Source organism: Typopeltis vanoorti, chromosome 4 (genome assembly GCF_054136105.1).
Source record: "Typopeltis vanoorti isolate ZY-2024b chromosome 4, IOZ_Tvanoo_1.0, whole genome shotgun sequence".
NCBI lineage: Eukaryota > Metazoa > Arthropoda > Arachnida > Uropygi > Thelyphonidae > Typopeltis > Typopeltis vanoorti.
In genome coordinates this window covers 62,310,733-62,338,435 of record NC_143552.1, presented here as the reverse complement: position 1 = coordinate 62,338,435, position 27,703 = coordinate 62,310,733, and the positions used below count along the sequence as shown (strand labels likewise).

At 34.1% G+C, this 27,703-nt stretch overlaps 1 protein-coding gene across 1 annotated transcript in view; it reads left to right on the top strand.

Annotated features, from left to right (window-relative positions):
* The window catches only part of Mtpalpha (monolysocardiolipin acyltransferase Mtpalpha), a 255,626-nt gene that overhangs the window by 2,667 nt on the left and 225,256 nt on the right, over nucleotides 1–27,703 (top strand). Inside the window, exons 2-3 of the mRNA XM_090391226.1 lie at nucleotides 4,380–4,424; nucleotides 18,470–18,540. Of these exons, the coding sequence (XP_090247352.1) occupies nucleotides 4,380–4,424; nucleotides 18,470–18,540 (116 nt within the window). The remainder of the gene's footprint in view (nucleotides 1–4,379; nucleotides 4,425–18,469; nucleotides 18,541–27,703) is intronic.

Sequence of the window (27,703 nt, the reverse complement as noted above, 5' to 3'; positions counted from 1 at the left end):
TAGAGCTCGCATGGTACCCATATATAAAGGAAAGTAAAACTGAATGTGAGAATTACATAGTTATTTCTCTATTGAGTGTTCCTGGTAAGATTTATGCAAGTATACTTGAGAAACAGTTAAGAAGGATTGTAAAAGAGAAGCTTGGTGAAGGACAAACTGTATTCATTCCAAATAGAAGCAGTCAGGATCACATTTTCACTTTATGACAAATAGTTGAGAAATTGTGAGAATATAACGAACATCTGTATTTAAGTTTTATAGATCTGGAAAAGGCATGTAACAAGCTGCCAAGAGAAAAGCTATTTAAAAATGCTACAGTTATATGGTTAATGTTTATATCAAGCAGTAAGTCTCTATTTGAGTTGTAAGTCAGCAGTTTGAATTGAAGGAAGTACAGGAAGATGGTTTGATGTTAAATCTGGTGTCAGATAAGGATGTACATTATTCCCTCTGTTATTCATTATCTATATTGATCACATTATGAAGGAAAGTGGTATTAAACCTGATATGAAAATTGGAGATGTAAATCTCAGCTCTTAACTTTATGCAGATGATTTTATACTTTTAAATAAATCCATTACAAATCTAGAAGATTATTATTATATGGGCACCTCAATGGGATCAGAAGACTCATCGTGAGAGACCCAGTCTATCCACACCATCTATCATACCTCCCAATTAACAGACAAAGCACTCACAACTGATTCTGACAACCATTCTTCACCGCTCTCCAGAAAAAATCTAGTCCTCACACCCCCTACTGACCACATCAAGTAATCAAAGGATTACTTGGATGTTGAAAAATGTGCTAACAAGTAAAGATAGGGAGATTATCATGGCCATTATCAGGCCATGATTCAGCTACATTTTCATTACTGTGCATAGATTTGGTTACCTGGGTTTCTTATGGATTAGGAGGTGGTAGAGAAGATTCATAGATGAGTGAGTAAGCTGGTGAGAAGTCTAATCCTTAAGTAGTCGCACCTTTTTTGTTACATAATTAGTGGCATGAGGCGTATTTGACTCCAAATTAAAGTTATGATATTTCTCATGAAATTTTTTATTTATTATAAGGTTTGATTATGCTGAGTAAAATGAAATAAACAAATCATTAATATTCCTTTATTTTTATATTAATTATTAGCATTTCTATTCAGTCTTCATTTTCAATACAGTTATTGCATCTTACTAAAATGAGCAGATGGGACTTTAGAAAGTCCCGTCTGCTCATTTTAGAACTCTTGGGCAGTCCAAAATTATACAGAATAGAGTTAAACCCCAAAGTTACGCAGTAGGTGGGACCAACAAAAAGCGCGCAAGTCGAATTTGCATAACTTGGGATATAATTTTGCATGTAATTTATATATACAAACATACAAAATATTAGTTAATTGGGACCAAAGGTTTACAAAACCACCTATATTTTTTTAAGAAATATAATCATAATTGTAGTTTTTCGTACATAAAAAAAAAAAAAAAAAAAAAGTTATTTCGATGTCGATGGTTTCATAAAATATAATAGATTTGTCTGACAGCATAATGTCTTTTTCTTGTCACGCAAAATTTCTTGATAGCAAACCAATGATTTTTTTATTCCTTTCCTTGTGGCTACAATTCGTCCCTTGTTAGAATCTGTCCTCCAAAATCTGTAAACCTTTCTTAATTAAGTTGAGACCTTCTGTTAATTTTGCAATTGTCATGTGCTTTTCTGGTAGAACTGGATCTGAGGTTTCGGTCTCTTCAGTAGCACTTTGCTCATGCATCTCTATGAGCTCGTCATTTGTAAGCTCCTTGTTATGGGAGTCTAACAGCTCGCTGACATCTTCACTGTTGACTTCTAAATCTAATTGCCTTGCAGGTTGACAATTTCTTCTATTGCCTTAGCAATTTGATGAGTTTCTGGCAACATTTCCGTTTCACATTTAAAAAAGTTTTTTGAATGCGAAACGGATGGACAAAGTTTTTTCCGGACACCATTCAAGGTTTTTTGGGAAATTTCACCCCAAGAATCTCCGATAATCCTTGCAGCATCTAAAACATTAAACTGTTTCCAAAACTCTTTAACAGACAGTTGCTCATTTTGCCTCATAGCTTCATTCAGACTTGCAAACGAACGCCATGTAGTACGCTTTGAATGTTTTGATGTTGGTAAGGCGTGAAGCAGAACGGGAATATGTACATATTAGAAACCGTGTAACTCCGGATTCACGTAAGTCAGGGTATTACAGATACATTCAAGAAATGGAACAACAGTGTCATTGGTCATCTTTTAGTGCATCTTCCAGGGTTATACATCATACATAATTAACACATGTATCAGCACTCCCTTTCATGAAATTATAAAATTTTATTATTTCAAGATTTATTTTCAGGACATTCTTCATCAATTTCACATGGGCATTGTGCATGGAAGAAATAAGAATTACAATTTTGGACTTTGTGATTCTGTATCACTCACTTCCTGCTCAGTCTCACTCTCATGAATATTCAATATTTCACCACCTTCCTCCTTCCAAATAGGCTTCTGCTTCTTTTGCTGTCAAGTTTTTGCTTGAAGTCATTTTGTGTACTGCAACAAATAATATCATAAATACCTACCAAGAATGCATAAAAAATAGATATAAATCACAATATTATAAATAAAACCGTTCAAAAATGCTTTCATTTACTTTGATGGCAAACTCAGTGACAACAAATGTAATCATTGCTACTAGAACAAGAATATATGCATAAAAGTACAAAAAAAAAAAAAAAATCTCTCCCAAAATACTCCCACAAGTAGTCTCATGGGGTCAGAACATCGGAAATTACTCCTTACTCCTCAACTGATTGCGCCAATGACCAGCATGTGACTGATTCGATGCTTGGGCAGCAAGAAACTCAGCTACTCGAAATCGCAAGAAAAATCCATCATTGGTTTTGTCAGAAATCTGCTATAAAACTTTGTTTTATGTAAACAAAGTTTACATAAAATGTTTATGTATTTTTGATATATTTTATGTGACCTTCAAAAATAATTTTAAGATTATTTATTAATATTTTTGATTTCTAGCTCATGGCAACTGATTTAATTGGTAAACCGATTGTTATATGTACCTTGTATTCCTTTACTTTGATTTGCTTGTTTCTGCACACTGATGATGTACTGTTATTTTCAATATGTGCTTTATTTTAAATCTATACTTTATGAAATATCTACTTTGTTGTAAATTTATTACTGTGGTTATCGTGTAATTTTGTTGTTTATTGCGACAAATCTGTGGATTGCTCCCTATGAGGATATGCTGAAGGTTTGTTGGTTACAAAGTTTGGTTGATAGGTAGAAAAGATGGAACATGATAGAACCTTTTTTAAGATGTTAAAGGATGCAACTCATACCATGCAGAATTAATAGCCATTAACACAGCTATTTGGACAAACAAAACCCAAAGGAGTTTATATTTTTCACAGATTCCTTAGCAGCCCTTCAAGCTATTAAGAACTGCTACACTAGCCATCAAGAAATACTTAGAGACATAGCAAAAAACATAAACAAACTACATAAGGATTCTGAAATAATCTTCCAATGGATCCCATCCCATGTGGGATTAAAGGGAAACAAAACTGCACATGAAGTAGCACAAATGGCCGCAACATCAAGTGCTACCACAGATTTCGATCTTTTTAAAACCACCCAAAAAGAAAACACAAAAAGAACAATTCTTCAGGACATGACTCACCACTGGTACTCAGCAGAAAATCCAGTAGCTACCATTAACTCCAAGTTTAATCGCAGTGCCACTACCATGATCTCTCGCCTCAAGACCAGCCACACAAGACCAATCAAGTTTAGCAATGGCATTAAAGTCTTCCCCACCTGCAAAATCTGTAACATCGAGGAAGCATCACCAATGCATTTGCTAAACTGTATGAATATTTCCAAATGTGAACTCTATAACAACCCAGAAAAGGTGCTGTATAAAATACATGAACTTGACCTCTATGAGCTGGTGTAATAATACCATGGGATAAAAAAAAGAAGAAAAAAAAAAGATGTTAAAGGATTTTATAAAATTGATTCAAAGGAAATTTTTCAATATATGACAAATAGTAAGAGGACTAGGAGCCATCCATGGAAATTGTGTAAGAGTGTTTTTAGTAGGGGTTTGCAGACAATAAATGTTTTTTTTTTTTTTTTTTTTGTGTTGAGAGTGGTGAATGAGTGGACTGGATTGCCACAATTAATTGTGAGTTCCCTGACAGGTGATGGAGATGACAGCAAGTTTAAATGTTGTTGACCTTAAAATATGTCATGATTTAACAGTTTAAGCAGAGCATTAAATTAAATTGTTGAAAAGCTATTTAAGATTTATTTTTTTTTTTTTTTTTTTATTTTTTAGCTGCAACTTGTCCACATATTTCATCTTTACGTATGTCAATGTCGAGTAAGTAACTAAACACTTATCTTCTTATTTTTTAACTTTTATCTGTAACTTAATATGGTATACTTTGAAATGTTGCTTTCATAATTATTGGTTCTCTTTGAACTAATTTATATCTTCTACACAGGAAAACCTTTTCATTATAATAGGAAAACCTTTTGACTGTTTTTTTTTTGAATTAGATATTTTATCAATGTATCATTGACATTACTGAAGCTTACATCTTCCAAGAATAAGATTTCAATTTTAAACATTCATATTTCTGAAATGAAAAGCACTAGAAAGATGTAGTTTTTTTTTCATGTGTACACATTTTCTTCCAACATGTTCTTTAAGGATTGGGCATTTGCCTGTTCTGGCTTCACTGTAGCCAATATCTTTCCATCCTAAATAGATATTGTTTCCATTTCTCTCTTTATTCCTTTATCTTTTGATACACGTCATAAATATCTAGTTCTTTTCTGAAGTAATTTCTTATATGATGATGCTAGTCATTCACAGAGGTGATGGTAGTAACAATCCACTCAGAGTCCCTCTTTAGTTTGTGGTAGGAAAGGCGATATACACTTTGTTCCTGATTTCCTAGCCATGTAGGAAATGATTTGCCAAGATTAAATAGGAGCACCGGGAGATCCTGTAGTACCACATACAGCACATAGGCTTTCTGTTAAATTTGATTGTTTTGTGCAGTTGTTACCACCACACATGGCTAACATGAGAGCTCACCTCACAAGTATTAACCTTCCCTTACCTCTCCATACACAGCAGTTTGTTTGTTTTGGAGATGTGAATATTTAAAGTTACAGCCAAATTACAGGCAAGAATATACTGTTATAGAAGAGAAGCCAAAAAAAAAAGCGCCAAGTCTTGTTTTTTTTTCTTTGTATATTATTTATTAACTTAGCTATTGGTTTTGTTCTAGTCAGTATGGTAAAGAAGGATGCACTAAATTTTTAGAATATTAATGTTTCCTAAAATGAAGTAGGTAATAATTCCTTACGCAGTTTTTGTGAAGCATATACTAGATTCATTTTTGGATCTGTAAAGATTATATTTCCTTCTAATTGAATAATAGTTGCCTTGAATTTATCAATGGATTTGCAATAAGCAGTCTATTCATTTTTAAATTTAAAATTATAATCCATAGAAGATTTTGCCCATGAGCACTACAATCTCTAAGCTAAAGATACTTCTAGATGAAATTCGACAAGTATATTTGTATACATGTAGATGAAACTGGACTGTCATTTATATTCCTTTTTCCTATTTGGAAAAAGGAATATAAATGCACATTAAAATAAACTATAGCAAATCTGGTCTTTTTGATCATTCCTTAGATATTGTAGACCAGGGGACGCCAAAACTTCTTTGACCGTCGACCCCTTCAAGAGTTTCTTGACTTTTATCGACCCCCCCCTCTATTTTACTATTACGTAATTATAATAGGACAAGCAAAAAAGACGCTTATGTGAGGTTTTAGATTGTTTATTTTATAGTTAGTGTTTCTTGTATGTATATATTATTATATTAGCTTAACGTCAAAGGGTATGTTTTTGTTTTTGATGTCATTCTTAACATCGCATATTTGATAGGAGGGATAAATAATATATAAAATTTAATTTAGATAACAAAATAACGATAATACAATCTTCCTATAGGTGTGTGTGTGTGTGTGTGTGTGTGTGTGTGTGTGTGTGTGTGTGTGTGTGTGTGTGTGTGTGTGTGTGTGTGTATATATATATATATATAGGATGTACAAAACTACCAACTCTGCTCAACTCTTCAACATATTGAAGTTTAGTTCATGAATGAATAACGATTGAATTATATTATGTATGTTGGTGAATTTTAGAACATTAATGCTCACTTGTATGTCGATGCGCAAAAATGAGACTGGGATCGAATACGTGTAAGTATAAGTAAATAAGCAACCATGCACGTGTTGCAATCTTGCTCCTGCTATGCAGGAATCACCGACATCCGTTTATTGATAAATACGTCATTTTGGCCTACATGATTGGCTTCCGTAACTATTTTCATGGCCTTGCTCCATCTTACAGGTCCTATTCATGTCCACAATTCACTCTTAATTGCATTGTCAATCAGGATGGAGGTAATCCAAGTTAACCGAATTAAATATTACCCGTACAATGATGTCTTATATTTTTCTATCGACCCCTAACAATGTTATATCGACCACTTTGGCGACCACTGTTCTAGACAGAAATGAGCAGAAAAATATCTGTTATATCACACCAAGATCAGGTATTAGTGCAAATTTTAGCCAAAAAAACTCAAGAATGCAGATGGCATACATTCAACCTATATATTTTTTTATTTTCTAATAGTTCTTAATAAGTATAACTGTGTCATAATTTGTTAATAATAAATCCCAGCCCTTATTTTAAATACTGATTAATCCACCACTAATGTTGTATCATTAAAGGCTAATATGAATTTGTTCCTTGGCTATGTAAAATATGACTGCAGCTTTGATGTATTTTTTGTGAGTGTGTGTGTGTGTGTGTGTGAGACTTGTTCCTCTGTTTGAGTATATGTATATACTCAAGATGCTGATCTTATGAAGCTTAAAGCCTCATCAAATTAAAATTATTAGGCCTAACATAGTAGTCTCTATAATTTTACCAGAATGGATTCAGAGCACAAATGGTTTGAGACAGTAAGCAAGTACTAGCAGTTCATTTATTAGTGGGAACCATATAAAATTGTAATGGACAAATGAAAAGAACTGATGTCCTAATTTGAAACCATCTACTGTTGGATAAAAAAGTTTTGGATAAAACCCAAAAACAACTTGATTTATAATAACCTCTGTGCTGCATAGCAATCAACTTTCAGAAGTGAACTGTAGACTCCAGTATACACATATTCAAGAAAAAATGAAAAGGTTTAAAAGATGAGAACCAAACCTTGCAGAGTCAGTAGCAGACTCAGACTCTAATGAAAACATCAATGATTCAGCCAGAGAGGCATGTAGTCCAGTTGTGTGGAAGAAAAGAAAAAATCAAAACTATATGGTGGCAGGAAGTTGGAGTCATGAGGAGGGGGAGAAAAAATGCATTGAAAGTTTCTAGGAAAGAAGTCAGCATGTGGTGTGTGAAAGGATAGAAAGAAAAATGTGAGACAATGAAACAATGTGGAAAGCATCTAAACAAGAACCATGGGAAGATGAATATAAGGAAAGGCAAAATATTCTGTAAGCTGTTGAAAGCTTTGAAATAGATAATAGATTATACTATAAAATGGTATGAAATATGAGAAAGATTAAAAGATTGAGATATGAGCAATGACAGCACTGTGGAAAATATTCAAGAGATATGCAATCAGGTATACATATCAGTACTCGAGGTAGGGAAAAAAATTGTGGAAAGGCAGATAGAGATAGTTCTTAAGCACCAATCTATAAAAAGAGATATATAAAGCTGAATGTGAGCATTGTGGAGAAATTTTCCTACTGAGAGTTTCAGGTAAAATTTGAACTCTCACTAGGAAAATTCTGCTGTAATGTTTTAGAAAAGGTTAAGCAAATTGTACATGAAAAACTTGAAGAACAAGCTGTGTTCAAGGCCAAATAGAAGTTGAGGATCAGATTTTCACTTTAAAACAACTCATTAAAAAAACATGGAAACATGACAAGGATGTAATATATGTAAATCTGCTAGCATCTTTTATTCCCCAAAGAGAAAAGGTGAGGCCCTTTATCCATAATTAACTTTTGACAACTTGGGAGTGATGTGGGATATTCCTGGAAATATTTCTTTAGGGTGTTCTTCTCATTCATTTCCATTCTCCTTTGTCCATTTAGGTCTCTGGCTTTTTTTTTTTTTTTTTTTTCATTACCCTGAGAGAGAGATCCTTGGGAATCCAAGATTGATTTTAAAAAAATTATAAATATTCAGTTATTTCAACTACTCAGCTATAAATATTCAACCATTCATCTATAACTATAAATATTTCAACTGTTAACAGAAACCATTTTTGTGCGATATCTCTGCTTAGGAAAAGTGATCATGTAGTCTTGATCTGGGAGATTGTCAGACTTGTAAAATTTTCTCTTAAAAAGAGATGTATGTGGAATTACAAAGCAGGTGATTATGACAAGCTGAGGAGTCCACTTTCAGCAGTGCTGTAGCATAAGAATTTGAAGTGGAGAGAGAGAGGTGTGCAGAGTGCTTGGAAAGTGATATTTGAAGAAAGCAGTATCAAACTGTATACCAGGATCAGAAGGATGCATTATGTAGCATTTACATGGATGAATAGTATCTTTAATGAGTTGCAGATAAAGATGTAGGGAATATAAAGAAAAAGGTGATCAGTATGCCTGTTGGCAGTAAAAGGTACAGGCAAGAAGAGTGACCTGTATGGTAAAGAAGGCCAAAGCTAGCCAAGGAGGCAAAAAGAAATCCTACAGATTCTTTCACTGTGTGGTCAATAGATGGAGGAATGACTATGGAAGATGACTTTAAAGAGGGTGATGTGGGGAGAAACTAAAGTAAACCAAATAGTTGCGTTACTGAGCGATCATTTTGCACAAGTATACCATCTAGGTGGTGATATTGCAATGGCATGTAATATTGACTGATGAAAGAATGCTTAAGGGTCAAAGCTGTATAACTGAGAGGAGACTTCCACATAGCCTTTAAAGGAATGCGGAGAACCGACCAGGGCTTCTGACCTAATGTCCAATCCTCACCTTCTCGTGGTGCACCCTGTTGGGTATCTACTTTGATACTGAACGAACGAGGATGGGCTGGCAATTTGGGATTTAGCCGACCAAATTGTATTCTTATTGGTTAAACCAAAATAAAAAACGATGGTACAACATGACAAAATTTCATGCCGGCTGGGGCGTCGCCCGGTTAAACAAGGCCCCCGTTGTTTTCGCCAGGGAACCAGGGCGAACAGCGAAAAGTCAGCTACTGGAACAAATCTGAAACAAACCCCAATTCAACATCACCAGAGTTAAAGATCGGTACTATCAACGAAGAAGCCTGAATGGCAAAGAAATGGAGCTAGCTGAGGAATTAGATAAGTACCAGATCGACATAATAGGGGTGACTGAAACAAAAAAGACCAAAACTGGTGAGATCTTTCTGAGCAATAAATACAAAATGTTATATTCAGGCAATGACAATCAAGGAAAAGAAGGAGTAGCCATAGTATTCAACACAAAATACGAGGCTAATCTTCTTGAATGGCAGTCAGTCTCAAGTAGAGTAATGTGGGCAAATATGAGAATGGGGAACTGGACAATGAGACTTATTTGTGCCTATGGTCCCACAGAAGGTTCTACTAAGGTAGAAGTGGAGGAATTTTTTGAGGCTTTAGAAAAAGCAACTGACACAATGAAAAAGGAAAAGTTGGTCCTTGTTGGGGATCTAAATAGCAGAGTAGGAAATGATTGTGAGAATTACAAAAATATTTTGGGAAAATATGGAGAAAAGAGCAAAGCTAATAATAATGGCAAATATCTGTTGGATTTCTGCTCAGGACATGGACTGGTTATTACTAACACCATGTTCCAACATAAAAATGTGCACAAATTCACATGGAGAGAAGAGGCTAGGAATAAGAAAAGTCTCATTGACTATGTTATTGTTGATAGTGATGTTTTCTCCCTGGTGCAGGACACCAGAGTGTACAGAGGATTTGAAATTGGAAGTGATCACTATTTAGTCTTGAGCAGGATAAAATTGAATTTCATATTGAAAAGAATAACATGTAAGAAAGTTTTAAAGCGAATAAAAGTTGAGCAGCTCTCAGATGTGAACTGTAGACTAAAATACAGAAATATTATTGAAAAGAAAATGAAAGAGTTTGAGAACAGGAATCAAACCTTGGAGATTCAGTGGCAAACTCTGAAGGAAACATTGATTGATTCTGCCAGAGAGGCATGTGGTGAGGTTGTGTGCAAGGATAAAAAAATCAGAACTCCCTGGTGGACACAGGAAGTTAAAGAGGCAGTGAAGGAAAAGAAGAAAGCATATCAAAAGTTCCTGGCAAATAAGTCAGCTTTTACTCTTACAGAATACAGAGACAAATGTAAGAAAGCTAAACAGTGTGTAAAACTTGCTAAACAAAAGTCATGGGAGGACTTTGGCAAGAATATAGAAAATAAATATCAAGAAGGTGGCAAAATATTCTGGAGGTTGTTGAAGAAGCTTAGAAATGGAGGAAAGAGTGCTGTAAAAGGAATTACAGATGATAAAGGTGAAATGAAAACAGGAGAAAAAGATATCCTTGAAGTATGGAGTAATTACTTTGAAAAACTGCTAAATGAAACAAGCAGTGATGACAGCACAGTGATAAAAAACACTGACCAGGCATGCAGTCAGGAATAACATATCCATACTTGAAGTAGAAAAAGCCATCAAAGGCTTGAAATGTGGAAAGGCAGCAGGAGTAGATGATATTCGACCAGAAATGCTGAAGTATGGTGGTATAAGAGTCTTACAGTGGCTGCACTGCATAGTTCAGAAAGCCTGGACAGAGGGACGAATTCCCGATGATTGGAGTAGAGCTCTCATAGTACCCATATATAAAAAGGGAAATAAAACTGAATGTGAGAATTACAGAGGTATTTCCCTACTGAGTGTTCCTGGCAAGATCTATGCAAGTATACTTGAGAAACGGTTGAGAAGAATTGTGGAAGAAAAGCTTGGTGAAGAACAAGCTGGATTCAGGCCAAATAGAGACTGTCAGGATCAGATCTTCACTTTACGACAAATAGTCGAGAAAGCATGGGAATATAACACAGATCTGTATTTAAGTTTTGTCGATTTGGAAAAGGCATATGACAAGGTGCCAAGAGAGAAGCTATTCAATACGCTGCAGTTATATGGTGTCAATGGGGCATTATATCAAGCGATACTTAGTCTTTATTTGAGTTGTGAGTCAGCAGTTAGAATTGAAGGAAGTAGAGGAAGATGGTTTAATGTTAAATCTGGTGTGAGACAAGGATGTACATTATCCCCTCTGTTATTCATTATCTATATGGATCACATTATGAAGGAAAGTGGTATTAAACATATCAAAATTAGAGATGTTAATGTCAGCTCTTTGCTTTATGCGGATGATGTTATACTTCTAAATAAATCCGCTACAAGTCTGCAAGATTCTCTGACTAAATTGAATAGCTGTTGTAATAGATATGGTATGAAGGTCAGCAATAAAAAGACAAAGACAATGAAAATAGGCAGAATCATTGAAAATGTCAACTGTGTTGTGAATGGAGAACCTGTGGAACAAGTAAAACATTTCAGCTACTTAGGCACAATTTTTACTGAAGATGGTAAACTAAATATAGAAATAGACAACAGAATCAGCAAGGCTGGTGTCGTGGGAAGTCAATTGAATAAATTCATATGGAATAAGAAAGAAATTAGTCGGAACACTAAATTAGCTGTATACAAGACAGTGTTCAAACCAATTTTAACTTATGGATCTGAGAGCTGGGTCAGAAGTAAAACACTTGACCAAAGACTAGAGACCGCAGATATGAGAGTCCTGAGAAAGATTAGAGGCGTGAACAGATGGCATCAATGGCAATATCATATTAAAAATGAGGATATTAGGAAAGAACTTGACATTGTCAGCATCCAGGAATGCGTTAGCAGAGCTAATCTCAGATGGTATGGTCACTTAAATAGAATGGGAGAGGAAAGATTAGCAAAACAAGTGTTCTCTGCCAGGTTGGCAGGAAAACGACCCAGAGGAAGACCAAGATATAGGTGGATTGATACGGTACAAAGTGCCTTAGACGATAGAAATATAAGATCTGATAATGTTGGAGTCTTGACAAGTAACAGACTGATTTGGAGGAAAATTGTAGATAGGAAGTTAGTAATGATGTAATTTTTTTCATGTAGTACTGTCATATCCTGTACACCCCTTGAGGGTACATGGCAGGAATTTGATGATGATGATGATGATGATGATGATGATGAAGAATACAGGTTGAAGAAATGGAAGTGAATTGCATAACCTCAATGTGAACACAGCCATGAGATTAGATGATATATCGGCCTATGTATTACAAGAATATGCAAGGGAATTAACAGCACCTCTGACCAAGTTGTTTAGTTTAAGCCCGCGTACTGTGCCAATGGAGTGGAAAGAGGACAAAATAGTCCCACCGCATAAAGATCTCAGGATAGAAGAATAGGCCATCAGCATCTCAGGAGTTGTGGTTAAGTTATTAGAGAAATTGGTGAAAGACAAAATTCATGACTGTGTGGATAGGAATATGATACTTTGTAAGGGATAGCATGGCTCTCCTGAATGCTAATAGACATTATTAGCATTCAGGAGAAATAGATCTCCTGAATGCTAATAATGTCATGTTCCCAAAACATTCTATATATCTGGCAGACCTTTTGTACTCTGCTGTTTAGAGTAGCAAACTTTTCCTATCCAATTTTTCCTTTTTCATTGTGTCCACTTCTTTCTCTAGTGCTTTGAAAAATCTTCCACTTCTTCCTTAGTAGAATATTCTATGGCACCATAGGCACAAATAAATCTTTGTCCAGTTCCTCATTCTAATGAATGAGGAATGGGTCTACATCACTCTTCTTGATAGTGCCTGCCATTCAAGAAAATTATCCTCATGTTTAAGTGTTGAATCTACTTCTTTTTTTCCTGGTTTGTTATTGCATGAATATAACATTTTGTATTTGTTACTTAGAGTGATCTGACCTATTTTTGTTGTCTTTCATAGTGAAGAATTTATGGAGAAAAAAAACGTGCATAGTAATTAATTATAATTAAGAATATAACACTGAACATTTTTACCTCTGTATCAAGGTCATCATCAGAAAAACATACATATGCACAGGACACAAGCTACATGCTGCTATGCAAAAGTAAGATAAATCTGAATGCTTAGTTAATCATTTACTCTAGCCTGACCTCTGGTCAAAAAATAAATAAATATATAAAATATACAAATATAAATTAATTAACAAAATAAAATAAGTTTTTATACATATCAGTATAATAATATACAGATGAGAAAAAATAAAGTTTTATAGCAGAATTTCATTAAACATGTCTCTACAGTCCTCTTATATTAAGGTTGTGCCCTGTGCATTATATATGCTTTCCTGATGATGACCTTGACATAGAGGTTGAAACGTCAAGTGTTATTTTCTTAGAATTATTTGTTAAACTCTTTGCTATGAATGCTGACCACCATGTAACCTTAAAAGAAAATTTTGTTGTTTGTTTTGGTAACATCTATTTTGTTGATCTTGTATTTATTCTATTCTTTCTGCTATTTCCATTGATGCTTCTTATATTGATGATGCCAATTCTTGACTCTGCTGATATTGATTTGAGATTTGTTCCAGTAGCAACTTTTCAGCAGTTTAGCCAGACGATGCTCCAGCTAACATGAAATTCTGCCATGTTGGACCATCATTTTGCATTATGGTTTAAACCATTAAGAATACAGTCTGGTTCACTAAATCACATATTGCTAGAAACAATTTACAATTGTTTCTCTACATTAGAATTTTATTACTTTTGGTTTCTTAACAATGCATAATTGGCACTTGCAGTATTATTATCATTATCTCAAGAACCCATGGAGTCAAAGACTCATCTACAAGATCCTTTTGTCATACACACAGCTCATCATACCGCACCTTAAACACACTCAAATTCTCTACAGACACCACACTCTCAGGCAAGGCATTCCAATCATTCACAGCTCTTCATGCTCACACTCTCCTTTTACAGCTTCCAGGGATGACTTCTGGTTCTCCCTGATCTCCCACCATTTTCTTGTAATCTCTCCAACATTGATCTTATAAAAATCCCTTACTAACTTGTTGGTCTCTATCATATCACCCCCTCTTCCTGATAAACATTTGATATTTGTTTAAAGAAATAATCTGAAGTATTTGAGGTTGATGTGCTTACCAGATATCTGATAACTATAATAATTTCAATGGTTCTTTATTGTAATTCACAATTTTTAAGTGTACTCTGATGAACAAGGATATCACATTGTTAGACAATCATCCATTACTTCCCAACTTCTTATTTGCTGTTTAGATGAAGTGCACATGCTCACCAAGAAGATTGGTGGATGGACAGCTGACAGAGAGAGACAGAAAGGACGCATTTGGTACTTAGGTAACAAAAAACAGGTTGAATGGAAGTTTGAGAATGCAGACTAGATAATTTTGTTTTGGTAAATTTTTGGAAAACTTCACAGTTCGAACATTCCTAAAAGGGCATCTTAGCAAGATGAATCCTTAGAATTGGAAAAATGAGATTGTTAACAAGTGAATAGTAAATAAAAAGAGATATTCTCTTTGAAGAAATGCTAAATGAAAAAGTTTCGTCTTTTGTCTTAAGGATGTTGGTGATATTAATCATTTCATTGGAACAAGTGATGAGACTAGTGAAATCTAATCTGGCTTCAATGAAGAGGCTCTATTTTGATACAGTGTTTATAAAGTAAAGGAAACTTTTTCCCTGGTAATAAGTTTGATTTATTGTCTTGTAAATAAAGCCACTTGAGGTGAGAATATTTATTCTCATTGAAACAGTGAAGATAATACATCCTAAATAAGGAAACACTGCATAGTCCCATGCAAGTTAAGAAGTTTACTATTTTGAGAAAAGGCCTGAAAAAGAACTAATTCTGATGAATATTTATTGTTTGTAGGAATTCATTGTGGAAAACAAAAGGTTCAGTCTGGTAAACAGATTAAGTACATGTAAAGCAAACAATTGATAGAATGAGTCAGAAAGAGCAGGAATTAATCCTATAAAGATAAAGGAGATCCCTTTTTATAATTTTGATTTAGAAGGCCTTGAATCCAGATAGTTTTTATAGTTCTTAATTTTATTTATGATGTATATAGTTTTATTTAGTTTCATTAAATATATATTTTTTATTAGATTTTGAGTTGGCCATTTCTTCAACTCTAATAAAGTTGTCAAAAACAGTCTCATTACAGAGATATAACATAAACAGCATAGCTGACAGGATTTTTTACATAACTGAAACAGTTGACATGACGTGATTTATAAAACAATTGGGCATTAAGTTAGAAGCTCTGGTCAGGTCTCTGCATTCCTTAAAAGGCTACATGGAGGTCTCCTAGTTATCCAGCTTTGAATCTTAAGCACTCGGTAATAAATATACCAGGAGTATTTGACTATCCTTTTATGGTGATGGTTACATGATTTTCATGGCCTGCTTGTGGCCAGTTATTGTTGAAGTGCTGAAGTGGCTTAAAAAATACCCGTGTTTGGTCTCCAGAACACAGGGTTCATGAACTTTTTAGTCCATATATACTTCTCATATGCTGTATGTTTGTAGTTTTATCTAAGCAATACTGACATTTAAAAAAAAAATGTGGACCTGGAATAAAATATTGGAACATATTTATTCCATTGCTGTATAAATACATGTATGAAAATGCTAAGTAATGCTGAAACAGTCAAGAATTGATTTTGTTATGTGCATGATTTGTTTGCAAGCTTTATGCTACAATACATCATTACTCGTTCAAGAACTGCACATTTGCATTACTATGGGGGATGAAACAAGGTACTCAAGTAAAAAAGCAGGTTCTTTATTATTGTTGCATGTCTTGTAAAAGTAATTTGACTCATTGGATTCAGGAATGGATCAGTCTGAGACTTTTTTGGGATTCCTCAGATTCAGAGAGAGAACCAAAAGATTATATAATAGATTGAACAAGTAGAAAGGCTTGTGTTTGCAGTTCATGTCAATTTGTTTAACAGTAGTGAATCACAACACAAGAATAATAGAAAAATGAATGATATTTATTTTAACTTATTTGCTGATATTTTGCTGGCATTATATCAAACATCTTCAGAGTACAAAAACAATGTGTTACAGAACAGCAACAATTCAGGTAACAGTGGGACCAGTGTAAAAAAACTGTCTCACAGACCAGTCATTTTAAGATCATATTAAATCTTATTTTTTGATAAATTGATACAGCCATACTTGTTGAGGTTTTAGGAATGTTTTAAAGCTGATGATTCCAAAAACAATCTCTCTTTGACTTATAATGACTTCTGTGTAGCACTTTTTTTTTCCATTTGATCCTGTATGAAGGATTATCCAAGGCATGGTCTGCTAGTTCCAAATTGGCATAACTATAGTTGCTAAATGTATTTTTATGTTCTCCCAAGCAGATGTTAACAGTTTTTCTTGCTTGTTCATAGTAAGTCAGGTCACAAATACAGGACACTTCATACCCTCCTTGTTGTGATAAAGGAGGGAGAGAGTTTGTCTCTAGGTGAACGGATGAGAGTTGTCAATTTGAAATATCGTTTAAATGTAGTAAGGAGCTGATATTTATTAAACACTCCAGATATCCTCTCAGATGTGTCCTGAATGTATGGAATGGTAAGCTTTTCTAGTTTTGCATATTAGGTAATAAATAGGATTTTCTGGGAGCATTTAGTGTCTTTGAGGATTATAGCCATTGGCTAAAAAAAGTGTGACACAAGTGAGTGAGTTCAGTGGTAAGAGCATTGTCATCAGAACAGATAGTGCTGGCTCTGTGAATTAGTGTTTTTAAGATATCATATTCATAGCTTATTTTAACTGTATTAACAACACCTTTAAAATAAGTTATGAATAACATTCAACACCTAAGCTTGTCTATTAGGATACACATAGTTGAACTGATGATGGTGTGATTGTTTGTGCAAATATTTCCCTGTATGTGTGGGTTTTCTATAAACAGAAAAAGATAAGTCATCAGAAAGGCATGTGACTAATGTATCTAGGAAGGGCAGTCAGTTGTTGGCTTCCTGTTCCATTCTGAAGTGTGTTGGTATCTAATGTGCCTGGACCATGTTGCCAAATTTCAAACACATCATCAAGATAGCACAGCCAAACCAACTGGTTTGAGAGTGGCTGTATTCATTGCTTGGTAGAAATTGGTGAGGGGGGGGGGGTGCTTATAGCTGTCCCATCGAGTTGTTTGAATATCTTCCCTTTCCATGCAAAATAGCCTACATGTATAAATAACCAGAGTTTCTATACATATCAAAAGCAGACGCTTCATCTATCAGTACCACAATATCATGTGATAATGGTGGAGTAGATGCAGGATTATCTATGAAAAGAAACTATTGATATTGTACCCAAACTTGGAATGTACCATAAGACCAGTGCCTCACTACTCTTATTCTTCCAGCATCTGCTCCACCATGATCACATGATATTGTGGTACTGATAGATGAAGTTTCTGCTTTTGATATCTATAGAAAATCAACTCTGGTCATATGAAAGCATATTCATAAAGTTATCAAACAGAAGGAATTAAATGAAGGAATAGAACAAGGGCCATTAGTTCATTTTAATATAGATATTAAATTTTGATAACAACAATCTGAATTGCCTTGAAATTTCATCTTTAATAATTAAATTTATTAGCCCTATCCAGGAATCAAAGTTTCTGTTATTAATAGGAAACAGAAATTCCTAGAGTATTTTTCATAATAGGAATAAATGTAGTCTTTCTTCTATTTAGTAATTCTATCCTGGAGAAGCTGAAGAATTGACTAAAGTTTGTTATAGAAAACAGATATGCAATAAATTGGTTAACGATATATATTGTAACATCTGTCCACACATGTGCATATGGTGCTAGCATTTAAAAAAAAAAATCCTGATATGTACCCTCAAAAGGTATACAAGATACATTAATATACTAGCACCACATCAAAGTGTGTGTTTTGGACACTATAGTATAAAATCATAATCAGAAATTGATGAATGTTCAAGCAGTTGTTATCAGTATTGAAATTCTGAGAGTTTCTTAACATGAATCTTGAAATTATAGAACTTCAGTGATAAGTGAGATTCTAGCAATAAAATTTATTTATTACTGGTTTATTGTTAATTAATTTCTGCATGGTTTTTTGTTTTTTACATGTTTGAATAGTACTTTTCATGGAAATATCTAGTGATAATTTATTATCTGCTATATTTTTTGTAATTTAATTAAATATCACTTTTTTTCCAGCAAAAACTCATGTTAATTATATCATTAAAAATGATGTTGCTGTGGTGCGATTTAATACTCCCAACTCCAAGGTAAGTAACTCTACATGGAGTGCTCTGTGGCTTTTGACATTTGCATGACTAAGATTAAAGAGATAATTAATATCATAGAGTATAAATACAGTAAAAGTCCTATGTAACAAAGATTACTTTGTCATTTTCCATAATTGTATAAAATTATATCTGGTATCGTGGCTTAGTCACTATTCTGAGTCATTCACATTTAAGAAGATGCTGTTGTTACCATTGTGATTTCTTTCATTTTTCTTAAAGTAAGTGGTAGATACCCTTCTTTGCTTGATGTGAGATCATCACCATACTTATTTGAGGCATTAAGTGCCTTGAAAAATACTATTTTGTAGAATATTTAATCTAAAGTAAATCCCCACATGAACAGATACTTGAATATCAATTAATTTACAATTCACTGTTATATTGTAATGACAGTGGTATGTGAAAACTGCAAAGTTGGGAAAGATGATAAGAAATTACTTGAAATATGCTGTTTTCTTCATGATGATATATTTAAATAAGAATTAGGATACAACTTAAAGTCTCACTTTAACCCGTTAACATACAAAGACGTCTGTGACAAGTCTTTTTTTTGTTTATTGCACCAAAATTGATTTTGACGTATCGCAGACGTTACGAAGTTCACGTCAATTTCAAATGAATTTAAGGTGTTAGGCAGTGAATATATATGCATATAAACTCAATTCACTAGTTTGTGTTGCAATTTATTGTCCCTAATATGTCTGCAAATATTTATATGTTAGCTGAAAGTGATATTGAAAGTGGAGAGGACAGTTTGAATAAAAACCAGCAAGACAAATTTATATCATCAAAGTGTTGGCGTTTTTGACTTGTCTAGTGACAGTAGCAGTGGAAGTTCGGTTCGAGGCAATGTTCGTAACGTTTGAGACCTACATCGTCTAGTAGCGATGATTCCGATGTAACAGAAAATGACTGGAATTGGCAAGAAAGGGAAACTATTCCTATTATAAAACCATTTACAGAAATTCCCGGCATCAATGCAATTGCTTTGCTAAGATTTGGTGCAAATCCAACATCTCTTTCTGTTTTGAAACAAATACTTTGTGATGATTTCTTTGACATGATAGTTACAGAAACTAGCAGATATGCAGCTCAAGCAATAAACGAGGAAATTACTAAAAAGATTTGAAGAATGGTATCCAATAACAAGCGACGAATTGCAGGGATATTTTGCATTATGTATAATTATTTCACAGGTAAAAAAAATCTAATATAGACTTGTATTGGTCAAAGAAGGCTGTGGTCGAGACACCCATATATTCAAAAATTATGCCTCGTAAACGCTTGTTGGCTATATCTCATTTTCTCCATTTCGTGGATAATGAAACAATAAAGAAAGACAACAAAATATGTAAAGTGCGAAATATAGTCGACTACCTGAATAATAAGTTTCAGCAATTATATGCACCAGATAAAAATGTAGTAATTGACGAATCCCTTATGAAATATAGAGGTCGACTAAATTATGTACAGTTCATTGCTAGCAAACGAGCACGATTTGGGATAAAATTTTACAAGCTATGTGAATCAGACTCTGGATATTGTTCAAAATTTATACAGGAAAGGATAAAATTCCGGGAAGTGAAACACCTGCATCTCAAAATGTCGTCAGCATGGAGTTGGCTGAACCTATTTTAGTATACATTATTCTTAGATAATTGGTATTCGTCACCAGAATTATTTTATTTCTTGAGAAAAAATAGCACAAATGTTGTGGGGACAGTTAGAAAAAATCGCAAGAATATGCCTAAGAAATTGATGACATATAAAATAAAAAAAGGCGAATCAAAAACTTGATCTTGTTGAGGAATTTTGTCATTATGTTAGCGCGATAAGAAGGATGTTTACATGATAAGCACAAAGCATTTAAAAGAAGAAATGGTAGATATAGGAGAAGTAAGAGGGGTGATGAAGAAAAAGTAATAAAACCTAAATGTGTTCTTCAATACAATTGCGGAATGAGCGGTGTCGATAAGCAAGACCAACTACTTGCTTGTTTTCCAATTATGCGAAAATGCGTCAAAGGTTACAAGAAAATATTTTTCTATTTGATCATCATCATCAAATTCCTGACATTTATACTCAAGGGGTGTCAGCATATGATAGTACTACATGAAAAATTTACATCATTACTAACTTCCTCTCTACAATTTTCCTCCAAATCAATCTGTTACCTGTCAAAGCTCTAACACTGCCAGATCTTATATATCTATCTTCTAAGGCACTTTTTACCATATCAATCCACCTATATCTTAGTCTTCCTCTGTATCTTTTTTTCTGCCAACCTGGCAGAGAACACTTGTTTGACTAATCTTTCCTAGCCCATTCTGTTTAAGTGACCATACCACCTGAGATTAGCTCTGCTAACGCATTCCTGGATGCTGACAATGTCAAGTTCTTTCCTAATATCCTCATTTCTAATATGATATTACCATTGATGCCATCTGTTCACGCCCCTAATCTTTCTCAGGACTCTCATATCTGTGGTCTCTAGTCTTTCGTCAAGTGTTTTACTTCTGACCCAGCTCTCAGATCCATAAGTTAAAACTGGTTTGAACACTGTCTTGTATACAGCTAATTTAGTGTTCTGACTAATTTCTCTCTTATTCCATATGAATTTATTCAATTGACTTCCTATCATATCAGCTTTGTTGATTCTGTTGTCTATTTCCATATGTAATTTACCATCTTCACTAAAGATTGTGCCTAAGTAGCTGAAATGTTTTATTTGTTCTATAGGTTCTCCATTCACAATGCGGCTGATATTTTCAATGCTTCTGCCTATTTTTATTATCTTTTGTCTTGTTATTGCTGACCTTCATACCATATCTATCACAGCAGTTATTCAATTTAGTCAGGGAATCTTGCAGACTTATAGCAGATTTATTTAGAAGTATAACATATCATCCGCATAAAGCAAGGAGCTGACATTAACATCTCCAGTTTTGATATCGGGTTTAATACCACTTTCCTTCATAATGTAATCCATATAGATAATGAATAACAGAGGTGATAACGTACATCCTTGTCTGACACCAGATTTAACATTAAACCATCTCCCTGTACTTCCTTCAATTCTAACTGCTGACTTACAACTCAAATAAAGACTAAGTATTGCTTGATGTAATGATCCACTGACACCATACAACTGTAGCATTTTGAATAGCTTCTCTCTCTTGGCACCTTTCGTATGCTTTTTCCAGATCTACAAAACTTAAATTCAGATCTTTGTTATATTTCCATGACTTTTCAACTATATGTCGTAAAGTGAATATCTAAACCTGACAGCCTCTATTTGGCCTGAATGCAGCTTGTTCCTCACCCAGCTTCTCTTCCACAATCCTTTTCAACCGTTAATCAAGTATACTGGCATAAATCTTACCAGGAATACTCAGTACAGAAATACCTCTGTAATTCTCACAATCAGTTTTATTTCTCTTTTTATATATGGTTACTATGAGAGCTCTACTCCAGTCATCTGGAATTCATCTTTCTGTCCAGCCTCACTGAACTATGCAGTGTAGCCACTGTAAAACTTTTATATCTCCATACTTGAGCATTTCTGGTCTAATATCATCTACTCCAACTGCCTTTCCACATTTCAGACTTTTGATGGCTTTTTCTACTTCAAGAATGGATATGTATTCCTGATTGCATGCCTGGTCAGTGTTTTTTTTATCACTGCTGTCATCATTGCTAATTTCATTTAGCAATTTTTAGAAGTAATTACTCCATACTTCAAGGATATCTTTTTCTCCAGTTTTTATATCACCTTTATCATCTCTGATTCCTTTTCCAGCTCTTTCCTCCATTTCTGAGCTTCTTCAACAACCTCCGGAATATCTTGCAACATTCTTGATATTTATTTTCTATGTTCTTACCAAAGTCTTCCCATGACTTTTGTTTAACTAGTTTTGCAGTATTTAGCTTTCTTACATTTGTTTCTGTATTCTCTAAGAGCACAAGCTGACTTATTTGCCAGGAACTTTTGATATGCTTTCTTCTTTACTTCACTGGCTCTTTAACTTCCTGTGTCCACCAAGGAGTTCTGATTTTTCTATCTTTGCACTCACTACATGCCTCTCTGGTAGAATCAATAAATGTTTTCTTCAGAGCTTGCCACTGAATCTCCAAGGTTTGATTCCTGTTCTCAAACTTTCATTTTTTCTTGAATAATGTTTGTATATTTTAGTCTACAGTTCACATCTGAGAGCTGCTCAACTTTTATTCGTTTTAAAACTTTCTTACATGTTCTTCTTTTCAATATGAAATTCAATTTTATCCTGCTTAAGACTAAATGGTGATCACTTCCAATTTCAAATCCTCTGTACACTCTGGTGTCCTGCACCAGGGAGAAAACATTACTATCAACAATAACATAGTCAATGAGACTTTTCTTATTCCTTGCCTCTTCTCTCCATGTGAATTTGTGCACATTTTTATGTTGGAACATGGTGTTAGTAATAATCAGTCCATGTCCTGAGTAGAAATCCAACAGGTATTTGCCATTATTGTTAGCTTTGCTCTTTTCTCCAAATTTTCCCAAAATATTTTTGTATGTCTCACAATCATTTCCTACTCTGCTATTTAGATCCCCAACAAGGACCAATTTTTCATTGTGTCAGTTGCTTTTTCTAAAGCCTCAAAAAATTCCTCCACTTCTACCTTAGTAGAACCTTCTGTGGGACCATAGGCACAAATAAGTCTCATTGTCCAGTTCCCCATTCTCATATTTGCCCACATTACTCAGACTTGAGACTGACTGCTATTCAAGAAGATTAGCCTCGTATTTTGTGTTGAATACTATGGCTACTCCTTCTTTTCCCTTGATTGTCATTGCCTGAATATAACATTTTGTATTTATGACATATTGTTTCCTTGTTATTTGAACTAAGATTATAAGAATCAAAGATGTTGTGTTGTTCTTTCTGAGAAACTGTAGGGTTTCGTACATAGAGTTCTTGCTGTAATTAATTGTTGAGGCATAGAACATAGTGTGTCGCACTAAAGTTTTGATAATTCTAGTCTTCTGTGAGGGTTGGTTAGCAGATTGCTTTTGAATGTAGCATCCCAAGGAAATAGGATTTCAATAAATGGAAGTAATTAAGTTCACCTGATGATGAGTGGAGGAGTAGAATTTCCAAGAAGGATAATTTGTTAACTATTTTTTCTATTTCCATAATAAATTTAATTCTGGAATGTAGATTGTTTATATTAGATTAAAAAAAAAAAAAAGTAGCCAATGTTTCTTCATTTTGGGGCCAGATTACAAAAACATCTATATAATGAAGCCAAAATGGAGGCGGGGGATAGAAGTTTGCAAGAGCAGGAGAGAGTGGACTCGTTGGCAGTTCCTTCAAACTTGACTGTAAAACTTATTTTGACAAATAAAATATCCATAGTGAATAATAAAGTCAAATAATTTCACTATATCCTGTGGAAATGCTTCTGAAAGTAAATGTAGTTTATCCTTTAGAGGTACATTAGTGAAGAGAGAGAGAGAATTTATATTGAAGTTAAAAATTAGAGCAGTGAGTTGTATGGAAATATTTTCACTTTATTTAGAAAGTTCTTCTATGAAATTCTTCTTAGAAAAACCTCTATTCAATCTGCTTACCATCCCCCACAGAAGATTGCAATTATCAGTGCTTTAGTACAACATGTTCACACTGTGTTCTATGCCTCAACAATTAATTACAGCAAGAATTCTATATATGAAACTCAATGGCTTCTCACAAAGAACCACACAACATCTTTTGGATTCCTATAATCTTGGCTCAAATAACAAGGAAACAATATGTGAAGTTCCCATCCCATACATTTTTGGAATCTCAGAACCAATTTCCAGAATGCTTAAGAAATAAGATTTAGCGGCTACTTTTCTTCTATCAACAAATTATCACCATGATTTCCATCTTCCAAAGATAAATGCTCTCCTCTAGCTCTTTGTGGTGTCTACCAAGTTCTTTGTGACTGTCATCATTCTTACTTTGGACAAACTGGATAGTAGAAAAGAGAATACACCAATCTTACATCAACAACAGGAAATCTGAGAAAGCTGGCTTGGCACAGCATGGAATAGAAACAGACCATAATATCTTATGATCTAAAACATGCTTCATCTTCATCGCTATAAATTTTAATGTTTGTTTAAAAAAAGCACTGAAGCCTTACTTCACTGTCCAAACTTAAATTGGAATGGCTGCTTCTCATTATCTAAAATATGGGAGAATCTTATTCTAATCACACTAAAGTTTTTTTTTTTTTTAAATGCAGTTATTAACTAATAACACAATGTTTCCTCAGTTTATACCTTTTGCATTGTTTTATGTGTAACATCATACAGTTCTCTGTTTTAAATCAATCCATTGTTAGCATTCTATTTCATAATTAACTAACATTGCTACTAATGATAGCATGTAATATTCAGGCTGAAATTTATTATTACATGACACCTTCAGGGAGTCCAAAGACTCATCGAGGGAGGGTACTTACTCTACAACTCTCCTTCTCCATTGCTCAATCCACCAACTACAGCAAATGGCATCATCTACACCAATGCCATCTACTGCCCACCACCACTAGTATTTTCATAGACATCCATGGCATTAGCGGGATTTGAACCCACTGAAGAGCAGATACGCTAGCCACTCGGCCGAGCATAGTTTTAAAAAAATATTATTTACTTATTTCCTTGTGTTTTCATGTAAATTAAAGAAACAGCTGCAAACTGCCTCTTGAGTTTGCAATAATCACCAGTTTTATAGTTCCACATATATCCTTTTCTCACTGAAATACTTATATGGGTGGCTACTATCCAGGTAATCACTTCAGTTCTCATTGAAGTGATACCTACTATCTTGAAGTAAGTAGGTATATCTTGCACTTTAACTTAACTCTGTCTTCAACCACCTCTTCCATACTCTTTTCTTTAACTGTTGCTCACTCTTTCATCTACAATTCTCAATTTAATTTCTTTCACCATTAACATTTGTCCTTCATTTTTGCCCTTACGACATGTCTCGCATTTCTGGCACTTACTCATTAGACATTTCTGACACTCTCTCTTTCTCTACTCTTGCTTTCATACCACAATCCAGTTTTTCTTAGTAAAGAATATTAGAACATACTGCATCACAAGATATTCCTCATGTTAATCCTCCTCTGAACAATGACTTCTAGTGAATCATTGTTCTTCTTGGCATTTTGTTATTCTTCATATTTGCATCAGTGCCATGAACAATGCTCTTTATAGAATATGCACTTTACAAATCTAGAAAAAACACTCTGGTGCTCTCAATCACACAGTCATAAACAAAGATAATATTACCAATAACTATCAATGATATGAAATATATACAACATATCACTTAACTGTAAAGCCAGTGTATACCATGTAACAACCTTGTGCCACCTCTCCATTTATATATACAAGTAGCCTAATCATGAAGATATGCAAACTTTTCTTTCCTCACACTTAGGTATAATATGAAAGATATTGCTAATATCATTCATATATTAGATATATGAATAATACATAATCATCATTCATATATCTAATAAACCACTTTTATTTTGTTATTGACACTGTATTACTATTATTTTATTACTATTATTTAACTTTATTATTCAGTAGATTATCTTTTATATGTTGGATTATCTTTAAATGCACCAAGTATATAATTTGGTGCATGTACTTCATTATTTCATTCAATAATTCAATAAATTAAATAAATTTAATTTCTTCAAATTAAATATATTCAATGTATTTAATTGTGTTAACATATAAAAGAACTTTCATTATTCATTTTACATAATACTGTAGTTGTGGAAATTGAAATATCAGTTCATCATCATTTTACTCATCACACAATAGTCTCATTCAAAAAATGAAAGAGCTTGAAAACAAGAACTAAACTTTGGAGTTTCGGTTGCAAACTGAAGAAAACATAGATTGATTCAGCCAGAGAGGCACGTGGTGAAGTTATCTGTAAGGATAGAAAAATCGGAACCCCATGGTGCCCTTAGGAAGTTAGAGGCAGTCAAAGAGGAAAGCATATGACAAGTTCCTGGCAAATAAGTCAGCTGATGCTCTTAGAGAGTGCAGAGAAAAATGTAAGAAAGCGAAGCACTGTGAAAAACTAGCTAAACAAAAGTCATGGGAAGAAAATTGATAGGAACATAGAAAATAAATATCAGGAAGGTGGCAAAAGATTCTCGAGGCTATTAAAAAAGCTTAGAAATGGAGGAAAAAGCACTGTAAAAGGAATGATACAGAGATGATAAAGGTGACAAGAAAACTGAAGATAGAGATATTCTAGATGTTTGCAGTAATTTCTTTGAAAGACTGCTAAATGACAAAAGTAGTTTCAGCATGGTGGTAGAAAACACCCAACAGGAATGCATTTCCATACTTGAAGTAGAAAGTCATCAAAAACCTGAAATGTGGAAAGGCAGCTGTAGTCGATGAAATTCAACCAGAAATGCTCAAATATAAGAAGGTAGCAAGATATTCTGAAGGTTGTTGAAAAATCTCAGAAATGCAGGAAAGAGTGCTGTAAAAGGAATTGGAGATTGATAAAGGTGACATGAAAACTGGAGAAAAAGATATCCTTGAAGTATGGAGTAATTACTTCAAAAAATTGCTAAATGAAACAAGCAGTGAGCACAGTGGTAAGAAACACCGACCAGGCATACAGTCAGGAATACGTATCCATACTTGAAGTAGAAAAGCTATCAAAAGCCTGAAATGTGGAAAGGCAGCAGGAGTAAATGATATTCGACCAGAAATGCTCACGTATGTAGGTATAAAAGTCTTACAGTGGCTGCACTGCATAGTTCAGAAGGCCTTGATAGAGGGACAAATTCCAGATGATTGGAGTAGAGCTCTCATAGTACCCATATATAAAAAAAGGGAAATAAAATTGAAATTCTGAGTGTTCCTGGTGAGATTTATGCAAGTATGGTTGGGAAGGATTGGGGAAGAAAAACTTGGTGAAGAACAAGCTGGATTCAGGCCAAATAGAGGCTGTCAGGATTAGATTTTTGCTTTACGACAAACAGTTGAGAAATCATGGGAATATAACAAAGATTAGTATTTAAGTTTTGTAGATCTGGAAAATGCATATGACAAGGTGTCAAG